Source organism: Amphiura filiformis, chromosome 17 (assembly GCF_039555335.1).
Source record: "Amphiura filiformis chromosome 17, Afil_fr2py, whole genome shotgun sequence".
NCBI lineage: Eukaryota > Metazoa > Echinodermata > Ophiuroidea > Amphilepidida > Amphiuridae > Amphiura > Amphiura filiformis.
This window is the reverse complement of record NC_092644.1, coordinates 30,958,679-30,984,717: the sequence shown is the minus strand read 5'-3', so window position 1 is coordinate 30,984,717 and position 26,039 is coordinate 30,958,679. Positions and strand designations below refer to the sequence as shown.

Genomic DNA, 26,039 nt, shown 5'->3' with positions numbered 1-26,039 from the left:
CCCACATCCACTGCTGATATCAGGTAGTTTATCAATGCCCACATCTACTGCTGATATCAGGTAGTTTATCGATGCCCACATCTACTGCTGGTATCAGGTAGTTTATCAATGCATGCCCACATCTACTGCTGATATCAGGTAGTTTATCAATGCCCACATATCTACATCTACTGCTGATATCAGGTAGTTTATCAATGCATGCCCACATCTACTGCTGATATCGGGTAGTTTATCAATGCCCACATCTACTGCTGATATCAGGTAGTTTATCAATGCCCACATCTACTGCTGATATCAGGTAGTTTATGAATGCATGCCCACATCTACTGCTGATATCGGGTAGTTTATCAATGCATGCCCACATCTACTGCTGATATCGGGTAGTTTATCAATTCCTATATAACATAAATATTCCCATAGAGTAGGTCAATGTGCTAATTTGATTATAATCCCCCTGTGGAAGATATTTCCAAAATCTTCCAAGGCCAGGGAATGTGGACTTCAAATGGATTAGCTCAATAAAGGCAGAGAACCTAAAATTCTATGGAGAACTGAGAACGTCTGTCGCAACGGAAAATCCGTAAAGACATCGGACTATATAATGACATGGCTTTTTTCTAAGGTTGTACAATAAGAGAAAAATCAAGAAAATTGATATAATAAGACAAATATTTATTTTCATGTAGATTACATATTCATAATTAAAGGAGTATTTCGTGATCCTAGCATCCTCTATTTATGTCATTTTTCATTAGATATCCACGAAAAAAACCTATTCCCAAAATTTCAGTTGATTCCGATTTTGCGTTCGCGAGTTATGCATGATTATGTGTATTACACTGCTCCATAGACAATGCGTTGTAATTTCGTTCTGGTGCACCAGAACGAAATTCAAATTTCACGGTATCTTTGCTGAACGTATTAATCTGCAAGAAATATTTTGTACATAAACATTATGTAGCCAGAGGTTTCCAGTGATATAAAAATCTCAACTTTTTTTGAGAAAAGTGGGGGGATGAGGCTGTTATCACGAAATGCCCTTTTAATATGATGCTGGATTTATTTATTTAAGTTCTGTTTAAATTGTGTTTATTTTGTATGACATTGTGTTTTGTATATTTAAAAACATTAAACATTTTCAAAGGTTTCTCCATGTTTAAAGCATGACATACTTGTTGCATTTTGTTTTGCAAATAAAACCGTAAATATAAAATTGTATCCGTTTCATACACTTTTATATTCTGTTAATGACTTTTTTGTTGATTTGTAATCCATAGATAATGAAATATTTTCACAAATTCAATTCTACCCACAAATGCGTTTAAAACACATTTTTACCGATATTTCAAAGTATATTATGTACAAAAATAGAGGAAAAATTAAATAGACCAATAATTGCTCCAATTAAGACAATGTGTGTGGCAGTTTTGAGACATACTATGGAGGGGGGGGGTCTTAAGGGCCATATACAGCTCTTCTAATCTGGTTAAATGTATTATCCATTTTACGTCATCAAACATTTGTATTTAGAAGTTAAACATTAATGGAAATAGAATAGGAATAGATTAAATAACGAAGACATGCTAAATTCACTAAAAAGTAGCTATCCTTACAACTGTTCAAAATACATGCAATCATTAACAGCCGCAAAATCATCCCACGCATCATCTTTACTGTATTCATTCAGCTCACAATACTTATCACCAGTAGGATAAGTACCAAAATTAAAAGACACACAAAGAGGATTCCTTTGGCAGAAGCCTCCACACGTTGCAATGCTATCCACTCCAATGGTATCCAAATGAGGAGTCTGGAGGCAGTAATTCGGTGTAGGAGTGCTGCTATTATCTGTTGCTACCTGGTACCACTTGCTGGTTCCTTCAAGTAAATCTGGTATAAGAAGATCATTTTGGAGAAGATTATTATGTTAAACTATAATTTACACAATAACTCGTTTTCATTTTATTATATTTGTAGTGATGAACCCCAGATAAAATGTAAACGGCCTCTTATACTGGCTTTAGGGGTGCCGTCATTGAATATTGGATTATTTCAGTTGAAATCCGTACACCCCATATGGATGATATGACCTTAAATCCCATATAGGGGATGTAAAATTGCATTGATCGTTTCATAGCGAGTGTGTAGAAAAATTCAAATATCACAGATATACTTTTGTAGGTCCTGTGGTTCTGGAGTTTTGTTGTATAGAGGGCTGAAACAACAACACTTTTGTAAACTCATTAACAACAATAAATCAAGCAAGCGAGTGAAATTTGGCAAAATCTTGATCTGGTAGGCGCAACACAACAATTTTTGTTTTGCCTTTCATTAACATGCGCCGAACGGAATACTGTACTTCTGGCACGTTCATGACAGTGGCGAAGCCAGAACTTTTTCAGCATGGGGGGGGGGGGGGCTTCCTCCTTTTCCCATGGCTACGCCACTGGTAGGGGACCAGTCTGATTGTTCTGAGGAGATACCCCCCTGGACATCCTGTTAGGAGGGAGCGCACAGTGTCATCGCCCTGATATCTTCAGAAAATGCCATTGAATCCACAGCCACACATGGCCATTGTGTTCCGACCTGTTTAATAGTTTTTAAACGCATAATAGGCTGAAGGACATCCGACTAAGGCTAATGACATTAGCCTGTGACTGACCTCTGTACGGTCAGCGAGCATATACGCCATTGTCATCTGCTTTTAGACTGCCTCTACGATAGTCTCCTACACAGCCAGTTTGTGTCAGTCGGTCTGACACTCGTCGATCCTGTATGTTCGTGATATCCGTTAAACATATATGTTCAAGTGCAAGGAACCAAATCTGGTTTCTTTATACGAAATCATTTACGGGAGATATTCATCATTTTCCACCCCGGTATCCAAAGATTTATCGTCTGAATATCAATCGTGCATAGCACATTTACGTGTATCGATCCCGTGTATTCATTTCAGTGTCTCTGGTTGTATAATGTGAATTATTAACCGGGCGATGTCGGTGTGGAGCGCATGGTCCAAAAAGGGCTTATTTAATACCATCATCAATTTAATTTGTCTCGATTCCCTCGGAAAGTGCAATTTCAGAGGAGGGTCTGCCACCCTCCTATTACCCCCTTTGTTTCCAGGGCATACTTACGAGTATGACTCGGTTTTGTGGTTGGTGGGGGTGACTCTGTGGTTGGTGGAGATGACTGAATGGGTGGTGGAGATGGAGTTGGCATTATCAGGTCTGCCTCACATATCAGGTTTGCCTGATTGCCTGTACAAAAAACATCATTCCATAATAATGTATCGATATTCACATTCACGCAGTCTTCGTTGCCTCCACTAGGTTCACCTGTTCCCGTTCTCCAGGCTGTAAAAAAAGGGTTTTATAAGATTAGGGTTTTCAGGGGAGGGGGGGGGGGCATGGGAGCTTGCTTTATAAATCTGATGATATATACTTAAAAGTGTATGTAACTGGGATGAAAATCCGACGATCAATTGAAAATTTTGACTTTTCGTATTGAAGATATGGATTTTCCCCCAAAATTAGGTCTTTTGGGAAAAATGTATATCTTCAATATGAAAGGTCAAAATTTTCAATTGATCGTCTGCTTTTTCTCCCAGCTACATACACTTTAATATTGGATTTATAAGTTTACTTAGCGCTTCGAGGACTGTTATATATCATAAATTAAAAAAAATATCAAATTTTAATAATTTGTCATAAAATGTGTATTATATCGCGAATTTCAAAAAATCAAAATTATTTGATATCAGGAGGACCATTCTTCGTTTTCAGAATGCAATTCGATATGTCTGTGTTACGAGTCGTACTGACTCAAGGCCAAAATCACCTTTTACCCGAACTCACACAAATGCACAACACAAATACACTAAGCTAACAAAATCTAAGTCTTTAATTGAAAACAAAGTATGATTGGCACATATAACAACAATTACATATACAATAAAGTCACACAATCACAGTTTTATTCTATAACTACTTAACCAGCGGTCTTCTTGTTGGTGATCCTAGAGTTCTTGCAATGTTCATGACGACTGATGTATAGCCTATATCCTTATCCTTGTCCTGCGAAAATCAGCGAAGTCCATTGTACACTTGCGTTGATAAATATCCTTGCGTATGAAATCCTCACACGAAAATGATGCTGCTTTCTCCAATCACTTATATTCTTGCGCTGCTTTCTCCAAAAATATATCTCCTTGCGCTGCTTTCATCAAATAATTATCTCCTTGCGCTGCTTTCTCCAAATAATTATCTCCTTGCGCTGCTTTCTCCAAAAATGGTGTTTCTTTCACCAATCACTCTTTCTCCAGGGAACAGGCTTCTTTAACACTGCTCCGCTGTATTTGACAGATGTGTGGTTTTCATAAACCCCAGCAAACTCCAGCAATTCGACACGGAAGAACTTTAATCCTTTGATGAGGAAGAGCAAGTTTGTGTAGGCCTATCGAAATCTCCTTCGTTGCTGTATTAAAAATAGCTCAATTATTGGCTATGTAAACTGGTTAAAATGTACTTCTTTTTTGAAGCACGAAGACCATCTCCCATGACATTCTGTAATCAGAAAACTCAAGCTCTCACATTTTTATACTCCCAATCTATTAAGGGATCTAAAATGAGCGTTTATTGTGTTTCGACAGTATTTTTTGTGGGACATGAGAGCACCTCAGACCTATCGAATTGCATTCTGAATACGAAGCATGTCTTTCTGATATCAAATAATTTTCATTTTTGAAAATTACAATATAATACAAATTTTATGACAAATTATAAAAATTTGATATTTTTCAAATTTTTTGATATATAACAGTCCTCGAAGTAAATTATATAAATCTAATGATATATTCTTAAAGTGTATGTAGCAGGAAGGAAAAGCCGACGGTCAATTGAAAATTTTGACCTTTCATATTGAAGATATGGATTTTTTCCCTAAAGACCTAATTTTTTTTTTGTGTGTTTTGGGGAAAAATCCATATCTTCAATACGAAAGGTCAACATTTTCAATTGATCGTCGGATTTTCATCCCACCTACACACACTTTAAGTATAAATCATCAGATTTATAAAGTTTACTTCAAGTACTGTTAAATATCAAAAATATCAATTTTAATGATTTGCCATAAAATGTGTATTAAATTGCGAATTTCAAAAATCAAAATTATTTGATATCAGAATGACATTCTTCGTATTCAGAATGCAATTCGATATGTCTGATGTGCTCTAATGTCCCAAAATAAATACTGTCCAAACGTTCATACCCCAGCCCTTAATAGACCATTTTGTCACATTTACTTCCTGAGGGGAATTTCCAAAATGATCTCCATTTCACAATCCAAGGGATTTTCCCAAGATTACCGTTTCACATTACATCACTTCCTGGTTTTTTTTCCTATGGTGCAATACACTGAACTTGGGATTTCCTAGTTCCAAACATAGATCTGACTTTGTTTACAATCATTTGGGGGGATTCTAAAATGACTTTCCACACCAACTCTTGCAAGTACAAGGGAGTTTCCCATCTCATGAAATACTTTCAGCTTGTAAACAAAGTTTAATAATTAAATTAAATTACTTAGGGCACATCACATCTGATGCGTTCTCATGTCTCACAAAAAATACTGTCCAAACGCTCATACCAGAGCCCTTAACGAACATCACATTTTAACACGAAACGCATTTTGGCGGATGAAAGCTTTTAATGTGCATCCCCCCCCAGGACTCTACTAAACCAACTTTTTTAGCTTCCTTTTATGGTCCCGGCACTCCGGCCATATTCAAGGTTAAAGGTCAACACAGGGGTCAAATTTCAAAGTTGCTCAAATCTGGTTAACAAGCACACCAAATTATTCCTCTCATTGCAAGGATTCAGAAAAGGTATAGTTTGACCTACCTGCGATTTACCGTTCTTGAGTTATAAGCAAAAAGGTCAAGTTTTGAGCGGTGGTCAGTTTTTTTGGCCACACAGGGGCCAAAAATTAAAAATGCTCCGATTTCAACGCAAATGGTCTCAAATTGCTCGTCATGCAAAAGCAAGTCAAAAAAGGAATCGTTTGCACTGTCTAAAATGCTTCGTTATTGACAAAATTGGCCATAAAGGTCAATCCCCCATTACAGCCTATTGACCACAACCTATGTTGTGACGTTTCCAAGGTAACGAAACATCCTACATGGTTACAACAATTCCTTATTTGACTTATTTTTACATAACAAGCAATTTGAGACCAATTTCGTTCAAATTGGAGCATTTTTAATTTGACCTTTTTGCTTATAACTCAAGAACGGTATGTCGCAGGTAGGTCAAACTATACTTTTTCTGAATCCTTGCAATGAGAGGAATAATTTGGTGTGCTTGTTAACCAGATTTGAGCAACTTTGAAATTTGACCCCTGTGTTGACCTTTAACCTTGAATATGGCCGGAGTGCCGGGAAATATTTTTTGTTAACATCTTGAATGTGTTAAAGGATCATAAAAGGAAGCTAAAAAGTTGGTTTGGTAGAGTCCTGGGGGGGGGGGATGCACATTAAAACCTTGTAGATACCCGACTTAGCTATAGGGCCTAACACGCTATATACTCCGAGAACTGCTAAAACCCAGCGACCGATCCACTTGGTTTAGCAGTTGTCAATGGTTTTAGCAGTTCTCTGGATACAACGCGGGTTTTGGGGAATTGCCACGGTTAAAAGGCCCTATTATAAGGCTATAATGCATTGCGTACAACGGTAACCTCTCAACTTACGCCAAAATCCAACAACACTTCCACCAACAGTGTAATGTAAGTTTACGCTATCATAACCCTCGCATGTCCAGTATCCCTCCGTCGGGTTGTTATCTCGACATCCAACCCATATCGAAGTATCTACGGGATATGTATTGTATAAATGGTCAGATTCAGCTTGTGATAGAATGACGAGTGGTCTTCCACCTGTAGCATGGCAGTAATCTACGAGGTCTGGATAGCTTACGCTCACGTCTGATCGGTAATGGTAGCACTTGTTTTCCCATGGAGAATAATTGTGTGGACACACTGTGGAAATAACAAAACAAAGTTCATAATTGACTTCACTAATCATGATGCAGTCATGTCTGCAGTAGAATTCATCTCGACCTTTGCAGGACTTAACCCCATTAAAAGCTATTAAACCAAGATAACACTCATTGAAACAGCTCAACTGATTAAATCGGATCTTCTCTGGTTGTGCACAAGTGACTGTTTTCATGTGCGATATCGCAATAAAGCTGGTATTCATAGCTTCAGTTGAGTAACCGATTATAAAGGAAACGAAAGGAAACAATGTTATGTGTGGCTTTGTTCACGAAATCAGACAATGTCGTGCTTTTGTAAACCAGCATTCTTGAAAATGAGCAACATAATGATTTTTGACTTAACACGGTTTGGAAATAATTTCTTCATATTTTTGGTGTTATCTGTCGTTTACATGTCCTTCCTAAAACACAAAAGTACGACCCTCTCCAAACACCTAAATTAGCTAAAAATTTAGGACATGTTACAAAACTATATTGTCTAGAATTTTAGAAGAGTACTTTTAATATTGGCCGGTTATTTTTCACACAGCGACGTTAACTAGGCAATGTACTATTACCTATAACATTAACTAAAACACCAAAGTACGAATATTTCCAAACATCTAAATTAGCTAAAAATTTAGGACATGTTAAAAACTATATTTTCTAGAACTTTAGAAGAGTACTTTTAATATTGGCCGGTTATTTTCACACAGCGACGTTAACTAGTCATATCCCCATACTGTTAACGTAGGGCTATTTGTAAAGGTCACGCGTCAATGGGAAAGAGCACTGTGTATTGTGTATAGGAAAACGGACAGTAACTGCAGTATGTAATTTTTAGGCTGAAAGGTAAACTTTTTTTTGCGGAGATTGTCTCAGAGGGAGGAGCTAGGAAAGGTTGGAAAGACTTGAAGTGAGGGTGTCTGTTTATTTGCATACATGCAAGAAGAGATTTGTGGAATGTCCATTTGCGATATCCGCACACGTCCAAGGTTGATTTAAGGTGTGTGGGGGTGTGTGGGGTGGGGGGGGATGGGGGGGTGTGTGTGTGTGTGTGTACTCCTCTTTCACGATTTCATTAGCAGAGATGGTATCGGCTCTATGGAACAGTGTTCTGATAATTCCAAGCTTGTGTATTAAGGGGTGGTGCGAGTCACACAGGTATCGTCGACGTAACGATACCAGTGCGTCAGTGTCGTACCAGTGAACGAATCTAAAGGTGCGATACCGTAACGATATATCGTATTCAGTTGAATGGTTTTAAGAGTTTAAATTATACCTAATGACAACCTTCACAAACGTTTCCAGTATTAGAATAAATGATCCAAGAATTATACATTACTAACAATTGTCATTGGCCGTGGAAGTGTCTGCCACTGTCGTTGCCTCTTGTTCGCATAGTACATCTGGTTTGGTAGTTGCGCAGTCCCAATCAATCCAAGCGTTGTCTGCACAGTCTTCGTTACCGTTTCCATTGTTGGGTTCGCTCCCTGCCCAATCTGTAGTTTTGAAATCGAGGGATTAGTGTAAGAATGCCATGCAATAGCAAATTTTGCATGCTATATTATTATGATAGCAGCTATTGCAGATAGGGATTTCCTGTATTAACCGCTCGAAAGTGATCATTCTATTTTGTATTATGTAGGTGTATAGGTTGAAGTGGCACAAATTCGATGTTGACAAATGGATAAACTGAAGGTGTTGTTAGAAGTACAAGTCGGGAGTTATAAAACTAAAATTGGAAGTGATGCCTATATTGATATTGACACACATAGCGATGATCGGTAAGATACATAGCGATAATCGTTAAGAATCGTTGGTTAAAGCGTTCATTATAGTCAAATGCAGCAAACCTTTGACGAGCGCGACTACCGTGATGTTGCAAATTCGGCGCTAACAACGCGTACGGCGCACAGTTCATTCATAAATTTCCACTCAGCAACAACATATCGCCTTAGCAGCCAATCAGAGACAAGTGCGTGCAACGCAGTAAATACGCGATGTATCCTTACAATACGCGCTCGTCAAAGGTTTACTGCATAATAGTATAGTACAGCCAGTGGCGTTCTATTTTATTGTAAAGCGATTATCATCTATCTTAAATTGGTGGCTCAGAAAAGAGCCATTTGTGAAAAAGTTACGGAATACAATGTTTATTGGGCTCCGGCACTAATTATTCTCTTTAATGTGTATACCGTATATTAACGCTTTGAACATTTACTCTCGGGTTGAAATTATGTGTAAAGTAAGTTTTAGTACAAGAGAATGCGGTATCAATTTTCACTTTCTAATTGATTTGAAAAGATATGCTCAAGTCCTACTTGAAAACCTGAGCGCAAGAAGTCCACTTGGCCCCTTAACATGTATACACTAAAGTTACGTAGAGTTTCTTAGGGTTTTTTATAATGTTTAATACATGTTCCATGGTGAAAACATCATGAAAGGTTGTGAAAGATTTGTTTTGGCCCCTGAACATGTATAAAACATTACCAAACTATACGAAACTATACGCAACTTGAGTGTATACAATCATGTTAAGGGGCCAAGTGGACTTACGGTCTTCTTGCGCTCAGGTCTTCACTTACTCCAGTAACCAATGTATGCCGATCGAGCCACATCATAAAACACGGTAGTTTCATTGTATCCCTCACATATCCAGAAACCCTCACTGCTCACGTCCGTACAACTCCAATAAAATGTTCCTGAATAGGTTTGACTCACAAACGCCATCTCTTCTTGAGACAGTACGGTAATCAGCCTCCCTCCCATCGAATTACAGTGTGCTTTAGCGCTCTGGTAATCATGACTGGGAGGTCCAGAAGTTAGATGATAACATTTATCACCCCTGTTATCCCAATTGGTAGGACAACATTTGGTTCCCCATTGAGTCCAGTCAGCAGGACATAAACCTTGACAAAGTGAGCAAACCAAGATCAGGATTGAAAGACATGCCTTAGGAGGCCGGTCGAGTGCAGATCCGTCGGAACACGCTTTTCAAAACGGAATAAATGCTAACCTTATCGTGACATCATCCAAGCAGCAAAGTTGATTCCCCATTGAAAAAGCGTTATCCGACGGATCTGCAGTCGACTATTCTGTTAGTCATGTTAGTATTACCAACTGTGCCTATGTAACTTTCAAATGCCATGAACATGATTAGTTACGCCTGTGTAAAGTTTTAGATTAAAGCGATCAGGGATCTGCTCTAGTCGTTTTTAGTATATAAATACAAGTGGTTGGCAAAGAAATGCTACGGTATTGGGCTATCTAGTCTTTTTAGCTGCTACATTTCATCTACTCGATCCTTGTTCTTCCTCTTGCTCCATCATTATCATCTTCTATCTGTGCATGTCTTCATCATTGTCATAATCTTCCTCTGGTCTTCATCATTTTGTTCTTCACTATCTTCACTATACCATCATTTCTTCCATTTGTTCTTCATCGTCATCAACTTCTTCCTCTTTCTTGTCTTTTTCTTCTAACTCTTCTTCTTCTGATGCTAATTCTTCTTCTTCTGATGCTGCTTTTTATCTTCGGCTACTTCCACTACTACTACCACCTCTTGCACTCCTCTTTCGTCATCTTTAATCTCCATCTCTTCATATTCCTATACTTCTTTTCTTTACTTTGCAAAGCCACCCTAGATCTGGAAACCGGGTACAAAATATGTATCACTTGTTAGTGTGCTTTTCCTGATTTGTTAAGGGATCTAGAATGAGCGTTACGACAGTATTTTTTATGGGACATGAGAGCACATCAGACATATCGAATTGCATTTTGAATACGAAGAATGTCTTTCTGATATCAAATAATTTAAATTTTTTGAAATTCACGATATAATACAAATTTTATGACAAGTTATAAAAATGTGATATTTTTCACATTTTTGATATATAACAGTCCTCAAAGTAAATTTAATGATACAGGGTGTATCAAAATGATTGGTACCGACGACTTCTCATTTTTTGCTGAATTGTTTTACTATTTTTTGTACCAGTTTGGGGTTAACTGTTTAAATATTTGTAATTATAGTAGTTTTATAATCTCTAAGAATTTTAGATTATAAAGATAGCACATTCTGTTCAGATGTTATATGATTCTAAAGGAAAGTAGGTGTTTTTACATTTTTTATCGTAACGCTGGATCAGTAGCACAGCATTTTTAAGCTCTATTTTACTACAAATACCGTGTGAGAATGATATGTTGAAAACCATTCAGTCATAACATATTATGTTCTCTCGACATCAATATTTATTGGTTGAGAGTAATATTATTGACTTGAATAATTTAGGTGGGGTGAAAGAAGTTTGTGTATCAACACCTTTTGGGGCGGTAATTTAAATTGTAGTATTGAGATTACTAAGTAGATGGTGTGGCAGAATGGCTATAGACTGTAGACAGTGTAGCTTAGTTTACACCTGGTAAAAGTTAATGGAATGGCTCCACAGTATTCCACACTTCAGCGTGCATTCATAGTAAAGAATCACTGGTTGACACGAAGCTATAGAGAAGTGCAGAGAAGATTTGGAAGACAGTTTCCAAGAGCAAGGAGTATCCCATGCAATCATGCTATAACCATGATAACTTTCAATGTTTCAAAATTTGACATGGACAATTTACAGAATGGATCCATCCCAGGTGTTAAGTTCATTCAAGATAGGTCTTCACCTAACACTGCCAGAGTCGTATTGCAGGGACTTCAGGAACTATCTTTCTAAAAGCATGTGTAAAGCAATTTTATGGTATGTAGACTGAGATGAGATATTGAAGAGCAGGTATGCAATAAAGTGTTCAAGCAGTGAACCTATTCATCTTGTGTTGCTTAAGTAAAACCATGATTACGTCGATCTCCGTTTATTAAATGACAATAGCTCCCAGATGCATCAACCTATCAACTTCAGATTATTAGATCAATAAGTTAACATATGCCCCTTTTTATTTATAGTACAAAAACTATATTAATTAGCAATTTTGTATTTTTGATATATTTTTGAAACTGTCACATAGCCCGGTACCAATCATTTTGATACACCCTGTATAGTCTTAAAGTGTATGTAGCTGGGAGGAAAAAGCCGACGATCAATTGAAAATTTTGACCTTTCATATTGAAGATATGGATTTTTTCCCAAAAAACCTATTTTTTGGGTGTTTTGGGGAAAAATCCATATCTTCAATACGAAAGGTCAAAATTTTCAATTGATCGTCGGCTTTTCATCCCACCTACATACACTTTAAGTATAAATCATCAGATTTATAAAGTTTACTTCGAGTACTGTTAAATATCAAAATATCAATTTTTAATGATTTGCCATAACATGTGTATTACATTGCGAATTTCAAAAAATCAAAATTATTTGATATCAGAAGGACATTCTTCGTATTCATAATGCAATTCGATATATCTGATGTGCTCTAATGTCTCACAATAAATACTGTCCAAACGTTCATACTCCTTCCCTTAAAGGCCCATTCAGTGATTTGCTCATCCGGACGATCGTAAAAATCATCAAAATTCAGATTTTGGTACCTTTGTAATTGGCATAGATGTGCTAACATAGCCTGCTAGTGGTTCGGTCGAAAGCCGTGTATTTTAGACAAAATAAAGCATTTGCATGATTCTGGACTTTTGATACTGACAGTACAAAAGTCCGACTCGAGATCGAAAGAAGCTCACTCTCCACGTACCAACACGCGTTGCGTATTGTTTCTACTACTTATTACATCAGTAGCTACTATTTTAAACAAAATACACAATTTTAACTGTTTTTCATATTTGAATTGACCGTTAGTTTGCCTCGGTGACCTTTAATTGCTTATTTTGTTTTCTACTACAAAATTGTAGCTTAAAAGCGTCTGTTTTAAATCAATTTAGACTCTACTTCCCCGTGTTAGAAACACTGGACTAGGAAGTTTTTCCAGTCGATTGGTGGCGCACTGTACGAAAATCTCGATTTTCTCAGAGTTGAAGTAGAAAACCTTTCTAAAACGTCTGTTTTTTGACTAATTTGTCGATGCATTCAGGGGAAAAGTGGTTTAATGAAATTCTGTAGACTTATTCTTTATTTCTAAGCAACTCTGACAAATTTCCATTTTTTTTAATGTTCCTGTGAAATCACTGAAAGGGCCTTTAAATGGCAGTTATTTTTGTGGCAACAATCTGTGACAGGAAAGCGTACATTATTGTGTTGTACTTTTGTTGCTCGGAGCGTGAACCCAGCAAACACAAAACGTTTTCGACATCATTCGCAAAAGGTTATAAAAGGTTGTCAGAAAACGTTTAAATGTCGGGTTATATAAAGGGTACATTAATGGTATAAAACGTTTTCATAACATTAAATAACATTTTTGGTAATTTACTGCACAGCAAACACAAATGTTTTACAGAAAACATTTAAATGTTGGGTTATATACAGGGTATAAAAACGTTTTAATAACATTCCAAAAACGTTTTTGAAAACTTGATAAAAATCATTCTAAACAGAATGTTATTTTGGGGTTGAAAAAATATTTTGCAAAAAATGTTTTCCCAAAATATTTACAATAACGTTTTTAAAATGTTTTCACGACCTTTATATACCCCAACATTTAAATGTTATTAAAACGTTTTGAAAAAGAAACATTTTAAGAACATTTCTGTTTTTGCTGGGTGCAAATATTTTAACATAATGTTAAGTGTTAAGTTTTGACAAAATATTTGGCCAAAAATGTTTGCAACATTTCGAAAACATTTTTAAAATATTGTTGTAGTGTGTTTTTATACAAAACGTTTTAAAACGATTTCATGACCTATATATAACCCGACATTTTAATGTTATTAAAACGTTTTTACCAAAACCAAAACCCAAAATATAACTTATTTAAAACGTTTTAAAAACGTTTTTGTGTTTGCTGGGAATTCACTAACTCTCTAAAATTTTACTGGTGTTCAAACATAAAGATTCTTCCTTTTTCTTTCTGCTTCCTCTTTTTCTTCATCATATCATCTCAGTCTCTTTTTCCTCCATTTCTGTTTACCATTTATTTACTTCCCAAGGACAACCTATTTCACTTGTGGCCGTGTGTCCTGAACTCGCCACCCTTAGCGTTACATGACAAATATTATGAATGTTTACACCAACCGGGTTTCTAATTAGATTATCTCGACAAACATCAAACCTAAACTAGCAAAAGTATACATTTTTGGAAAGCTGAAGGCATAAGCAATTCAAATATATACATTTCAACTCATTATACAGGGTGACCTGCAAGTTATACAGGGTGGAATAAAAAGATTTTGATAAAAATGGGTCACTCAATGCATTGCTTATTACTAACTTACAGTAATAAACTGGAAGTAAACAACATTCATTTGGTTAGAGGATATGGAGAGCCAACTGACTTTGGAGGAAACCAAAATCACAGCTGTTTGGTAATCTAGGAATATAGGGTGTCCCAAAGTATGTTAGATTTTTTTACAATTCAACATATTTTGAACCTAACCATTTTCCCCCTAACCCATACAGAAAAAATATGTCCATATTTAGATTCCTCGTCAAATTTCCCTTTAGGAAATCTATACTTTGACTATGATAGGATAAGTAATTAAAATTTTACAGTAACTTTTAGATTTTGAAGACATCTGCATTACTTACTACAGTGTTTAATATGACAACGGGTAGTTTTGTATGGAAAAGTTTGTATTTTCTAGACTAAACCCATCATAAATTATTAAAAACAATTAGTAGAATTGTTTAGCTGTAAGGCCATGAGTGTTTTAGATGCTAAATAGAGTCCAAATCCAATTTACAGCCTTTACAGAAGCAGATTACGCACTAAAAATACCAATCCCATAGAGTTTGTGTGTACCACATCCCCACCACCACATCCCCACCACCACCGCCACCCTGCCCATTCTGAATTCTATGAAGCACAGTGTCAGTATTAACAAAGTTCAAGTATTTCTTTTTACAGGGTTGAAAGTGCATTTTATTTGGAAATAAAGTGAGACCACAAGCATGACAATACCTTCTTGCTTGACAGAGATATCATCATTTGTTTTGAGTCGACTTTGGCAAAATGTAACGTCGCCACCTTTTTTTGGTGGCGAGCTCAAGACACACGACCTTGTTAGTGTTTGAGCCACGTATACCAACTTGATGAGGGAAACAAGTAAGACAAGGATAAAAGAGTATATAGAGTAATAAAACTAATGTGACGTGGTATATCGAAAGCAGACACTTTTGGGCAGGAGAAATAACCAAAAATCTTTTTTCACAATGGATTTCTGATGTTATTAATGTTTAAAATATTGTCTGATAGTTTCAGACCGGAATATAACTAGCATCTTGTATTTTTGAGACATTTTTCAAGGTAATTCCTACTCTCAACATCGTCAATAATATTTTTAAAGGCCGATATCTCAATTTCTAATTTTATAATACCAATAATCCTCAAAATTGATAACCTGCCCAAAAGTGTCTGTTTTGACATGACACGTCACATATAATAGTAAAAATTTTTAAAAATACTGAATGGACAAAAAATTTCCTGCTTCATTTCGTTTGCAAGGAGTTTGAACTGATAGTATATTTTTTCAATTGTATTTTTTCGACGGCAAAACTGTTGCAACAGGAATATATTATTAAACACTCTCGTTACAGCATTCGCCATTTATTGATCGTATGTATGACATGCAGTAAATGAGCATTGTTTATAGCCTTTTAAGTTTAACAATTTATAAGGCCCAAAAAAAAAGGTTTGTCTCAAAGCTCACGAGAAATTTAAAACAAATGCGAAATGCGATTTTTTATTTTTTTATTCCCGACTTTTTTCATGGTATTTTGAGAAAAAGTCTGATTTTCGCCGATTTTTTCTGGAAAAACTAAATTTTTTTTTTTTTGAAATAAAAAAAAATTCCACATTTTTTTTGGTCAAATCGTGGGATTTTACAAACGCGCGCGCAAGCTTTGAGACGAACCTTTTTTTGGGGGGCCTAAGTAAATTAAAAAATTATGCACAAACCAATTTATAACCACCAGTCCACCACTGTGTAATAAATTAGATTTATTATTAATTAGTTTCCTGTTCAGACCTCGACCCTACTACTTGTATAGCTTATGGAAGGTGAAGGTACCACATGTAAAATTTGTTGTTCGTGATCATGGTGATAAGCGCTTTTAACTCTTATTGTTGGGAGTAGCCTTGTTCAAGGCCTTCTAAGATTTCCTCCCATCCCTCATGACCATTTTCGGGCTCACCAAGTCAGTGAGGGCCACAGATTACGGTTACTAATGACCGTGCGTACATTGAAAAATCGAGCTCGGACTGAGTTTACGAACCGCCAAAACGGGCTCGCAGGCTCAATCCGAGTTCGATCGTTCGACTTATATTACGCATGATTATAAGCAGCCCGGATAAGCAGCCGCAGTCTGTGGCCCTTATATCATGGACTTGGCGAGCCCAAAAGTAGTGATAGGATTCAAGTGGTGGTATGAGGGAGGAAATTTAGAAGGCCTTGAACAAGGTAATAGCCTAGTAGGCCTATAATAAAAAAATTATATCATGGGTATATATAGATATACAAATGATGATCTAATTATAATATTTGGGGATAACAACTAGGTCTAATGGGGCACATGGACATCATAGTGGTATACTTAAGCACGACGCCTCAAGATACCTCAAGATATTCGCCTATCCAAGCAGAAACCAACATTTAGGGAACGACCACAGATATTGGAACACAGAATGTTTTTTACTTACCACTGGCAACACCTATTGTTGCCACAATGGAATACTCTCTATAATCTTGACCAGTATTAATATCATATATCTGGTTTAACTTCAACTTGTCATGTAGATGATTCTCGGGTGTGCCGTAATACAGATACTGAATCTGCGTATCAACGAGAGCCGACGGCGCGGCAGTTAAAGTATACTGCAACGGTGGTGCTTGCATCCCTGATGAGTACGACCAACCAATGACATCACCAGCCTCAATGTAAATTTGATCACTCTCAGGAACTGTATAGACAACTTCTACATCAGCAAGTCCTGAAGGAATATCATTGATGCCAAGGAGGAGGTGATTGGTAGGACCTACAGATGGCATAGGTCTGAAGACAAGGGCTTTAAATGCTTCCGTATTCTTAGATTGATAAAGCCACTGTGTGAGGACACCATTACAAGAAAATGGTGAATCTGGTGAAACAATTAGGTGATCGCCGATATCGACATGTAAGCGGTCTTCAACGACCCAACCTGATGAACAGTTTGTTCCTGAAAAAAAAAATCACGTAATTCCGGTTTTCAAGACATGATTATTTATAAAAAAGGTGCTCAGTTATTTTCATATGGTGTTTCATACATTACATTGAGTTCAAACTAGAATTAAAATTAGAAGCAAAGAAATCGTATTATCATCCAGGCTTCACATCCGTTTAATACAGACTCCACCGTTGGCCTATACGAGTGGAAGATCTCAACAGGAATAAGGATGACCACAAAGGCATCTCAAGCCTATAACCCTTAACTTTAACTGGGTTTGTATATGCTTCCTTTAGACGCCAAAATCTCAATGTAGATTGGGCAAAGTGGAAGGGCGAGACCTGCTTTAATTCTGATCATTATTGTGAGCTAAACAGATTCAAAGGACTTACTTCAGGACTATTATATCTACCCCCGCGCAGAGTAAACCTATATGTAATCTATATGATGCTGAATTTATACGCCCATTCTTAGTGTGACAAATTGAGCTTGCGTGCGATTCAATTTTCTAAAAACTTTTTTGAATAGCTTTAGATTATATAGAATATTATCAAAACGCTCGGATCATAGTCCATCCTACAGACTTCAACATGTTCATAATGTGACTGTTTTCTCAAAAGCCAGAATACTAATATTGGCTATGGTGCGGGAGGTTTCGGGTTCGAACCCTGACGGTGGTTAGTACGCTCTCGTGTAGAAATTGAGATAGCTTGAAATTCCCCTGGACAAGGATCTTAGGCCTACTGTTGATTGTCTCGGGGAGCTGATCTTGGCTGCGGAGGTCAATTGTGGAATGTCTATGGTGTGCGCTTCTTAGCTACAAGTCATTGTGTTGTTGTTTAATGGTTTATGGAATGATGCTGAGGCTTGTGGATCAACGTCTATAATGAAAGACAGAGATAAAAGTAGGAATGACCATCATAATTTCATGTTGCCCCTTTTGCTACAAAATATTGTTTTCTGGAAAGAACTCATCAACAGAAGTATTTTGGTGGTTAAATGGTCAAAATCGGTCAAAAACTTTTCGAATTATGAATTTTCAAAGTTTCCCATTCTGACCGGTCATTGGAACGAAATAAATTGACAAAGTCTAAATATAGCAATGTGAGCAAAATTGGTATAAGCATATATTTACCTTTTATATTTCTTTATTTTAATATATATGCAAACATGAAACAAGCATATTGTGAAAGTATCAAAGGGTTTCTTATGAAATGGCACTTTACTAGTCAATAGCATTAAGTATTTCTTCAAACCGAGGCACTGAAATCATGCTTTTAGAAAACATTTGCCAAAAATCATCCATAATGGCCAAAGTGGCACAAAATCAAAAGTCCAGGTGAACTTTTTTTCCACAACAATATACACTACACATAAGAAAAATACTAATGTACTACAAGGGATTTTCAACATAGGAATCCAAACAATCAAGTACCAACATGCACAGCTTTATCCTGATATCACTTCTGGGGTTTTAACAAAATGTTTAACCTCTATTGTGATTGGCAGCAGCATAAGGTATCTCTTTGATAGCTGATAATACCCAGCCATTCAGCAAGTGGCTAATATAACAGACCTTGATAGGCTTGAATGAATACTGTCATGTGCTACAAAACCATCACATCCAGGGCTTGGTCACTCCATATGCTACAGAGAGCACAGTACTTTAACAATGGAGTGAAAGACTCATTATTGATTAGGCGCGTATTTTAAAAGTACAGCTCCTGTGCGTGTATAGCAGCAAGTCAGTGCAGATGGTATAAATATAAGAAAATGTTTAGGGTTGAGATCAGGTGAATAATACAACAAATGAGCATGAAACTTCACATTTATGTTCAGAAAGGTGTCTATTTAACATGATTCGAAAGGTGTTTGGAAATTCCAAAGGGAAGCTGGTGATTTGATTTTTTACTCGAGATCTACTTGTCCGTTTTTTTTTTTCCTTTTTACAGAGGGTATGATAGAGGTAATAACAACAACTCTGCCAAATTACAGCTCAGTAGGTCAAGGTGTAATTCACCTGATCTTTTTCATCTGAATATTTTGTGCCATTCTGAGCAGTGCTGCACTGGGCCACTGGCAATTAAGCGCACTGTGGCGATTGACCAATTTTGACTCACACTTACAGAAAAACCAAATAAGTTATGATGCTGTAATTTGCAGGATAGTTACAAAACATAATTGGCATCTCCAATTTTTACAGAAAAATTATGAAAAATAAAAGAATGAGCTCAATTTAGAAATGTCTGTGCAAGCAGTGCACAGTTGAGCTCCCTGCATGTCTATGGGAGTGTTCTAATCAAGTTGATGGTTCATTGGTCATCTTACTATAAATAGGGGAATGTTGTATGTATGTATCTATCTATGTATCTATGTATCTATGTATAGTGTATAAAGGCTCCGTCAGTTTCGATCCAAATGTCGCCAAATTCATTTAGGCCAACGGGTTAAAGTAACTAAATGAAACGGGAACGAAACAAAGAAGGAAAGAAACTAATCAGGAATTGTAAGAAAAAGAGAAGCTAAAATAATGAGAACAGAATTAAGTAAAAAACATGGAAACGGGAAATCACAAGCAGCAAATAAAAAAAAGATGTTAAAAGGGAAATGTAAGAAAGAACAGATTTAGAAAATAATGATTCTACCTGTTCAGTATTTCTTCCTGTTATAGTGAACGCTCCCATTTACTCATCTAGCGGGGACCCGCGCGAAGCGCGGGTATCCCGCTAGTCTTACTATAAATAGGGAAATGTTGTATCTATCTATCTATCTATCTATGTATCTATGTATGCCTATAAAGGCTCCGTCAGTTTCGATCCAAATGTCGCCAAATTCATACGGGAGATCGATGAATATACGGGAACGTGTTTAAACTTTATTTGGTTGAAAACGGTCAAGAATTGGCTGCAAAAACAGTGAAAATATGGGTAAAAACGGGTTTTGTTATGAAAATCGGTTACCAGCCTACGCGTCACTGCAGCTGGCCGGCAGCGCGTCGGCGTCGCGTGCGTAATGCGCATTACGCCAATGCGCGCGTAAACGGCGCAGAGCCACACGATTTGCGAGCCAGAGACCAGTGGACATGATAATAGGGAAAAAAGTAATTAGACCAACGGGTTAAAGTAACTAAATGAAACGGGAATGAAACAAACAAGGAAATAAACTATTCAGGAAATGTAAGAAAAAAAGAAGCTAAAATAATGAGAACAGAAAAAAAAAAAAAAAACATGGAAACGGGAAATCACAAGCAGCAAATAAAAAAGAAGCTAAAAGGGAAATGTAAGAAAGAACAGATTTAGAAAATAATGGGAACTGGGTTAAATAAATAAATAACATGGAAACGGAAAATCACAAGCTAAGCAGAGGAAACTAAAAAAGAAAATGTTAGAAGAGACAGATTTAGATAAATAAAAATGTACCTTTTCAATGATTCTACCTGTTCAGTAATTTTTCCTGTTATAGTGAACGCTCCATTTACTCATCTAGCGGGGACCCGCGCGAAGCGCGGGTATCCCGCTAGTCTTACTATAAATAGGGAAATGTTGTATCTATCTATCTATCTATCTATGTATCTATGTATGCCTATAAAGGCTCCGTCAGTTTCGATCCAAACGTCGCCAAATTCATACGGGAGATCGAGGAATATACGGGGACGTGTTTAAACTTTAGTTGGTTGAAAACGGTCAAGAATTGGCTGCAAAAACAATGAAAATATGGGTAAAAACGGGGTTTTTGTTATGAAAATCGGTTACCGGCCTACGCGTCACTGCAACTGGCCGGTAGCGCGTCGGCGTCGCGCGCGTAATGCGCATTACGCCAATGCGCGCGTAAACGGCGCAAAGCCACACGATTTGCGAGCCAGAGACCAGTGGTCATGATAATAGGGAAAGAAGGAAAAATAATAAAGGACAAAAAGGTACATGGACGGGTCACGGGATGAAGCGGTACTATAAAGAAAAATTAAATTAAAATGAGGACAAAAAGGTACGAGTAATTAGACCAACGGGTTAAAGTAACTAAATGAAACGGGAACGAAACAAAGAAGTAAAGAAACTATTCAGGAAATGTAAGAAAAAAAAAGAAGCTAAAATAATGAGAACATAATTAAATAAAAAAACATGGAAACGGGAAATCACAAGCAGCAAATAAAAAAATATGCTAAGAAAGAACAGATTTAGAAAATAATGGGAACTGGGTTAAATAAATAAATAACATGGAAACGGAAAATCACAAGCTAAGCAGAGGAAACTAAAAAAGAAAATGTTAGAAGAGACAGATTTAGATAAATAAAATGTACCTTTTCAATGATTCTACCTGTTCAGTAATTCTTCCTGTTATAGTGAACGCTCCCATTTACTCATCTAGCGGGGACCCGCGCGAAGCGCGGGTATCCCGCTAGTCTTACTATAAATAGGGAAATGTTGTATCTATGTATCTATGTATCATGGAAAGGCTCCGTCAGTTTCGATCCAAATGTCGCCAAATTCATACGGGAGATCGATGAATATACGGGAACGTGTTTAAACTTTATTTGGTTGAAAACGGTCAAGAATTGGCTGCAAAACAGTGAAAATATGGGTAAAAACGGGTTTTTTGTTATGAAAATCGGTTGTCAGCCTACGCGTCACTGCAGGTGGCCGGCAGCGCGTCGGCGCTTCGTGCGTAATGCGCACTACGCCAATGGGCGCGTAAACGGCGCAGAGCCACGCGACTGCGAGCCAGAGACCAGTGGACATGATAATACGGAAAGAAGGAAAAATAAAGGACAAAAAGAAACGGGAACTAAATGAAACGAAACAAAGAAGGAAAGAAACCAATCAGGAAATGTAAGAAAAAAGAAGCTAAAATAATGAGAACAGAATTAAATAAAAAACATGGAAACGCGAAATCACAAGCAGCAAATAAACAAAGAAGCTAAAGGGAAATGTAAGAAAGGACAATTTAGAAAATAATGGGAACGAGGTTAAATAAATAAATAAATAAATAAATAACATGGAAACGGAAAATCACAAGCTAAGCAAAAGAAACTAAAAAAGAAAGTGTAAGAAGAGACAGGTTTAGAACAATAAAATGTACCTTTTCAATGATTCTACCTGTTCAGTAATTATTCCTGTTATGGTGAACGCTCCCATCTAGCGGGGACCCGCGCGAAGCGCGGGTATCCCGCTAGTCCCTAATAAAAGACTAATTCGCGTCTGAAATTCTGACAACTAGACAAAAATGCCGTACTGCGCAGGTCGGCAACCAATCACGGCGCGTCTTTGCCCTGATGTCAAACGCGAATTAGTCTTTTTTTTTTAACTCTGTGATTCATTAGGCGTGCGTAGCGCACTATTAATCACTGCGTTTTTTCTTTCTTTTTTTTTTTTCTTTTAATACTTACCTGAGACCGTGGCTTGGATAGAGTAGTCTCTGAAGTTACCTCCATAGTTTATATCAACTACTTGGTTATCTGTTAAGGTATCTTGTATGAGCGGAGGAACCGTATCCGGTTTCCAAAGCACCTGACTACCATCCACAGTAATTGTATATTGTAGAGCGATGCCACTGGTTGGGTATGCCCAGCCGATCACATCACCTGCTCGAACACTAATGTATTCGTTTTCGGGTACCGTGTAAACGACTTCTTCGTCTGTTGGGTAACCGGCGGAGATGGCGTTTATACCAACAACCGAGTACTGGGTGCCAGAAACATGCCGCCATACTATTGCCTTGAATGGATACGCTATCAGTTGTGATTGAAAACGCCATTCGGTAAGGATACCATCACAGTGGAATTTCGCATCAGGAGACGCCATGATCCAACCAGCGAGGTCAGCAAATGGTCTGTCGATTACATCCGAACCAGCTGTACAATTTGTTGCTTCATCTGCAAGACACAAAAAGGAGGAGAAAAAGAAGGAGGAGAAGGAGGGGAGAAGTAATTAGGTGACTGCATTATTGGTATCAATGTACATTTTCACTTTTGAATTAGCTTAAGGTGGTACTACACCCCTGGCCCTGATCAATTTTGTGACTAATTTTGCATTTTTCTGCAAATAACTACACACTGGTAACAAAAGTTCTGTATATTATAGGGGCAAGGAATCCAATCACTTCACTGAAATTTCAGTGATTCAAGACAAGTGGTTCATTATATTAAAAGAAATGAGGTAGGCCTACATTCTAGCGGTACCTCTTTTCTTATAAACGGTAAATAACGTAACAAATGAGAAAATTAAAAGCATTGATAAGTACGCTTTCCCCTTCTCGGCTTTACATACACGTAGATTAATAGAGTAAAATCACGGGTATAAAACAATAATATTGATACAAGTGTACGCTTTCCACTTCTCGGCTCACCTCGCTTGAGAGTGTTTAAAAACAATACAGAAATAATGGTACCAATGTACGTTTTCTACTGCGGCGATGATGATTTTGTCAGAAAAAAATAACATTTTACATTGTTCTCTGAAAGATTCCAAATCAACAATGATGAATATATCAATATTATAATCCGACCAAACCATACCTTATTGTCAATTTAAAAAGTTATACTTACTTGCGCTTCCAAAATACAGGTGATAAGCAAATAGTACAATAGTAATCAAACGCATTTTAAGTATCAGTAATTAACGCAGAAAACAATCATCATTAGTTTTAAACTTAACACCAGTAAAATCACTGATGTGTAATAGTAATAGACTTCAACAGACCATTGCCGTGAAAACGAAAAACACACAAGACGTCATCTACACGCAGATGACGTCAAATTGGGGTCGAAATATCAATTTTTATATTTTATTAATTGTAGTAATTGTGTAATTGATTGTAAAGTAATTGATTTTAATATACTCCTTAAATTGTACGGTTAACATGGCTAATGTCACGTGACGCCAGTGTGGAAACATTGTTTCCTGTAATGACATGACCGATATCTGCAGTAATCATTATTATTAAGTGTTCACCCCAATTCACTTAATTTTTATTGATTCAAAATCAATATATAGGCCCAGGTCAGTATTTTTCTTCATGTGCAACCTTAATAAACAAAAGCTGAAAACAATGGAGCCATTGTACACATTCAGAAATATATCATAAATAAGAAAAAGAAGAAGATGAAGGAGGGGGAGGAGGTGGAAGAGGAGAAGGAGAAGGAAGAGAACAAGAAGAAGAATGTGGTGGTGGAGGAGTAGAAAGCTGAAAAAGACGTAAGGATACGAACAAGAAAGAGAAGGATGTCGAAAGAAGAAAAATGAAATCGGAAGATTATTATGATGAAGATCATGATCATGATCATCAGTGCCCAACTTCTATACTTCGAAAGTGTAGTGAATACGTAAAAAACAGTATCAGTTTCCACTTTCCACTTGGCTTTACATGCATGTAAACTGGGCTCAAAAAGAAACTTATAATTTTTCACAAGGTCATATCTTGAAATCCTGTCTATCAAATTCTACCAAAATTACACACAGGTTTACTTCAATGTTCTACTCTTAACACATGTCAGTAACCAAACAGTTATCAACTGACACAACAGCAAAATGCACTGACATGGAACAGCTTCCTGGACCACATTCACAGCCCAGCCCTGTTTCATGAAAAAAGTGTATGAAAAGCAGAAAGCAGCACCGTTTTATCATCAGAGCAAGGATCTTGTGTGCATTCTCACAGATTTTTTGTGCTGGGTGCCAAATGTTGAGCTGTGAAAGTGGAGGAAGTCCAGGAAGCTGTCCCATGACAGTGCATTTTGCTGTTGTGTCAGTTGGACAACTGCTTGGTTACTGACATGTGTTTTGAGTAGAGTATTAAAGTAATCCTTTGTGTAATTTTGGTTCATTTTGATTGACAGTATTTTAAGATATGACCTTTTGATTCATAAGTTGTACAAAATTATAAGTTTCTTTTTGAGCTCAGTTTATATACAAGCTGTACATACAAGTGTACGCTTTTCACTTCTTGGCTTTACACGCACGTAGATTAGTAGAGTAAAATCAAGAATAAGTAATACCATTGATACAAGTGTACGCTTTCCACTTCTTGGCTTTACACGCACGTAGATTAGTAGAGTAAAATCAAGAATAAGTAATAACATTGATACAAGTGTACGCTTTCCACTTCTTGGCTTTACACGCACGTAGATTAGTAGAGTAAAATCAAGAATAAGTAATAACATTGATACAAGTGTACGCTTTCCAGTTCTTGGCTTTACATGCACGTAGATTAGTAGAGTAAAATCAAGAATAAGTAATAACATTGATACAAGTGTACGCTTTTCACTTCTTGGTTTTACACGCACGTAGATTAGTAGAGTAAAATCAAGAATAAGTAATAACATTGATACAAGTGTACGCTTTCCACTTCTTGGCTTTACATGCACGTAGATTAGTAGAGTAAAATCAAGAATAAGTAATAACATTGATACAAGTGTACGCTTTTCACTTCTTGGCTTTACACGCACGTAGATTAGTAGAGTAAAATCAAGAATAAGTAATAACATTGATACAAGTGTACGCTTTCCACTTCTTGGCTTTACATGTACGTAGATTAGTAGAGTAAAATCAAGAATAAGTAATAACATTGATACAAGTGTACGCTTTTCACTTCTTGGTTTCACACGCACGTAGATTAGTAGAGTAAAATCAAGAATAAGTAATAACATTGATACAAGTGTACGCTTTTTCACTTCTTGGCTTTACACGCACGTAGATTAGTAGAGTAAAATCAAGAATAAGTAATAACATTGATACAAGTGTACGCTTTTCACTTCTTGGCTTT

At 36.8% G+C, this 26,039-nt stretch overlaps 1 protein-coding gene across 1 annotated transcript; it reads right to left on the bottom strand.

The window, feature by feature from the left end:
- Positions 1–1,515: 1,515 nt before the first annotated feature.
- On the bottom strand, positions 1,516–23,941 carry LOC140137136 (uncharacterized). Its single transcript, XM_072158791.1, has 8 exons — positions 23,824–23,941; positions 22,666–23,151; positions 16,779–17,294; positions 9,623–9,946; positions 8,384–8,536; positions 6,748–7,035; positions 3,138–3,356; positions 1,516–1,890 (listed from the first exon to the last, which is right to left on the bottom strand). Exons 1-8 carry the CDS (start codon positions 23,876–23,878, stop codon positions 1,610–1,612), a joined length of 2,322 nt encoding a protein of 773 aa, XP_072014892.1. The 5' UTR covers positions 23,879–23,941; the 3' UTR covers positions 1,516–1,609.
- Positions 23,942–26,039: the final 2,098 nt, after the last annotated feature.

What these genes read in the sequence shown, in the direction of transcription:
- LOC140137136 (XM_072158791.1), bottom strand. Translation starts at nt 23,878, where the DNA reads ATGCGTTTGATTACTATTGTACTATTTGCTTATCACCTGTATTTTGGA. An exon ending in AAGTGTTGTTGGATTTTGGC is followed by an intron (nt 3,357 to 6,747) that starts GTAAGTTGAGAG and finishes CTTTTTTTACAG; the next exon opens with CCTGGAGAACGGGAACAGGT. An exon ending in CACAAAACCGAGTCATACTC is followed by an intron (nt 1,891 to 3,137) that starts GTAAGTATGCCC and finishes TTCTTATACCAG; the next exon opens with ATTTACTTGAAGGAACCAGC.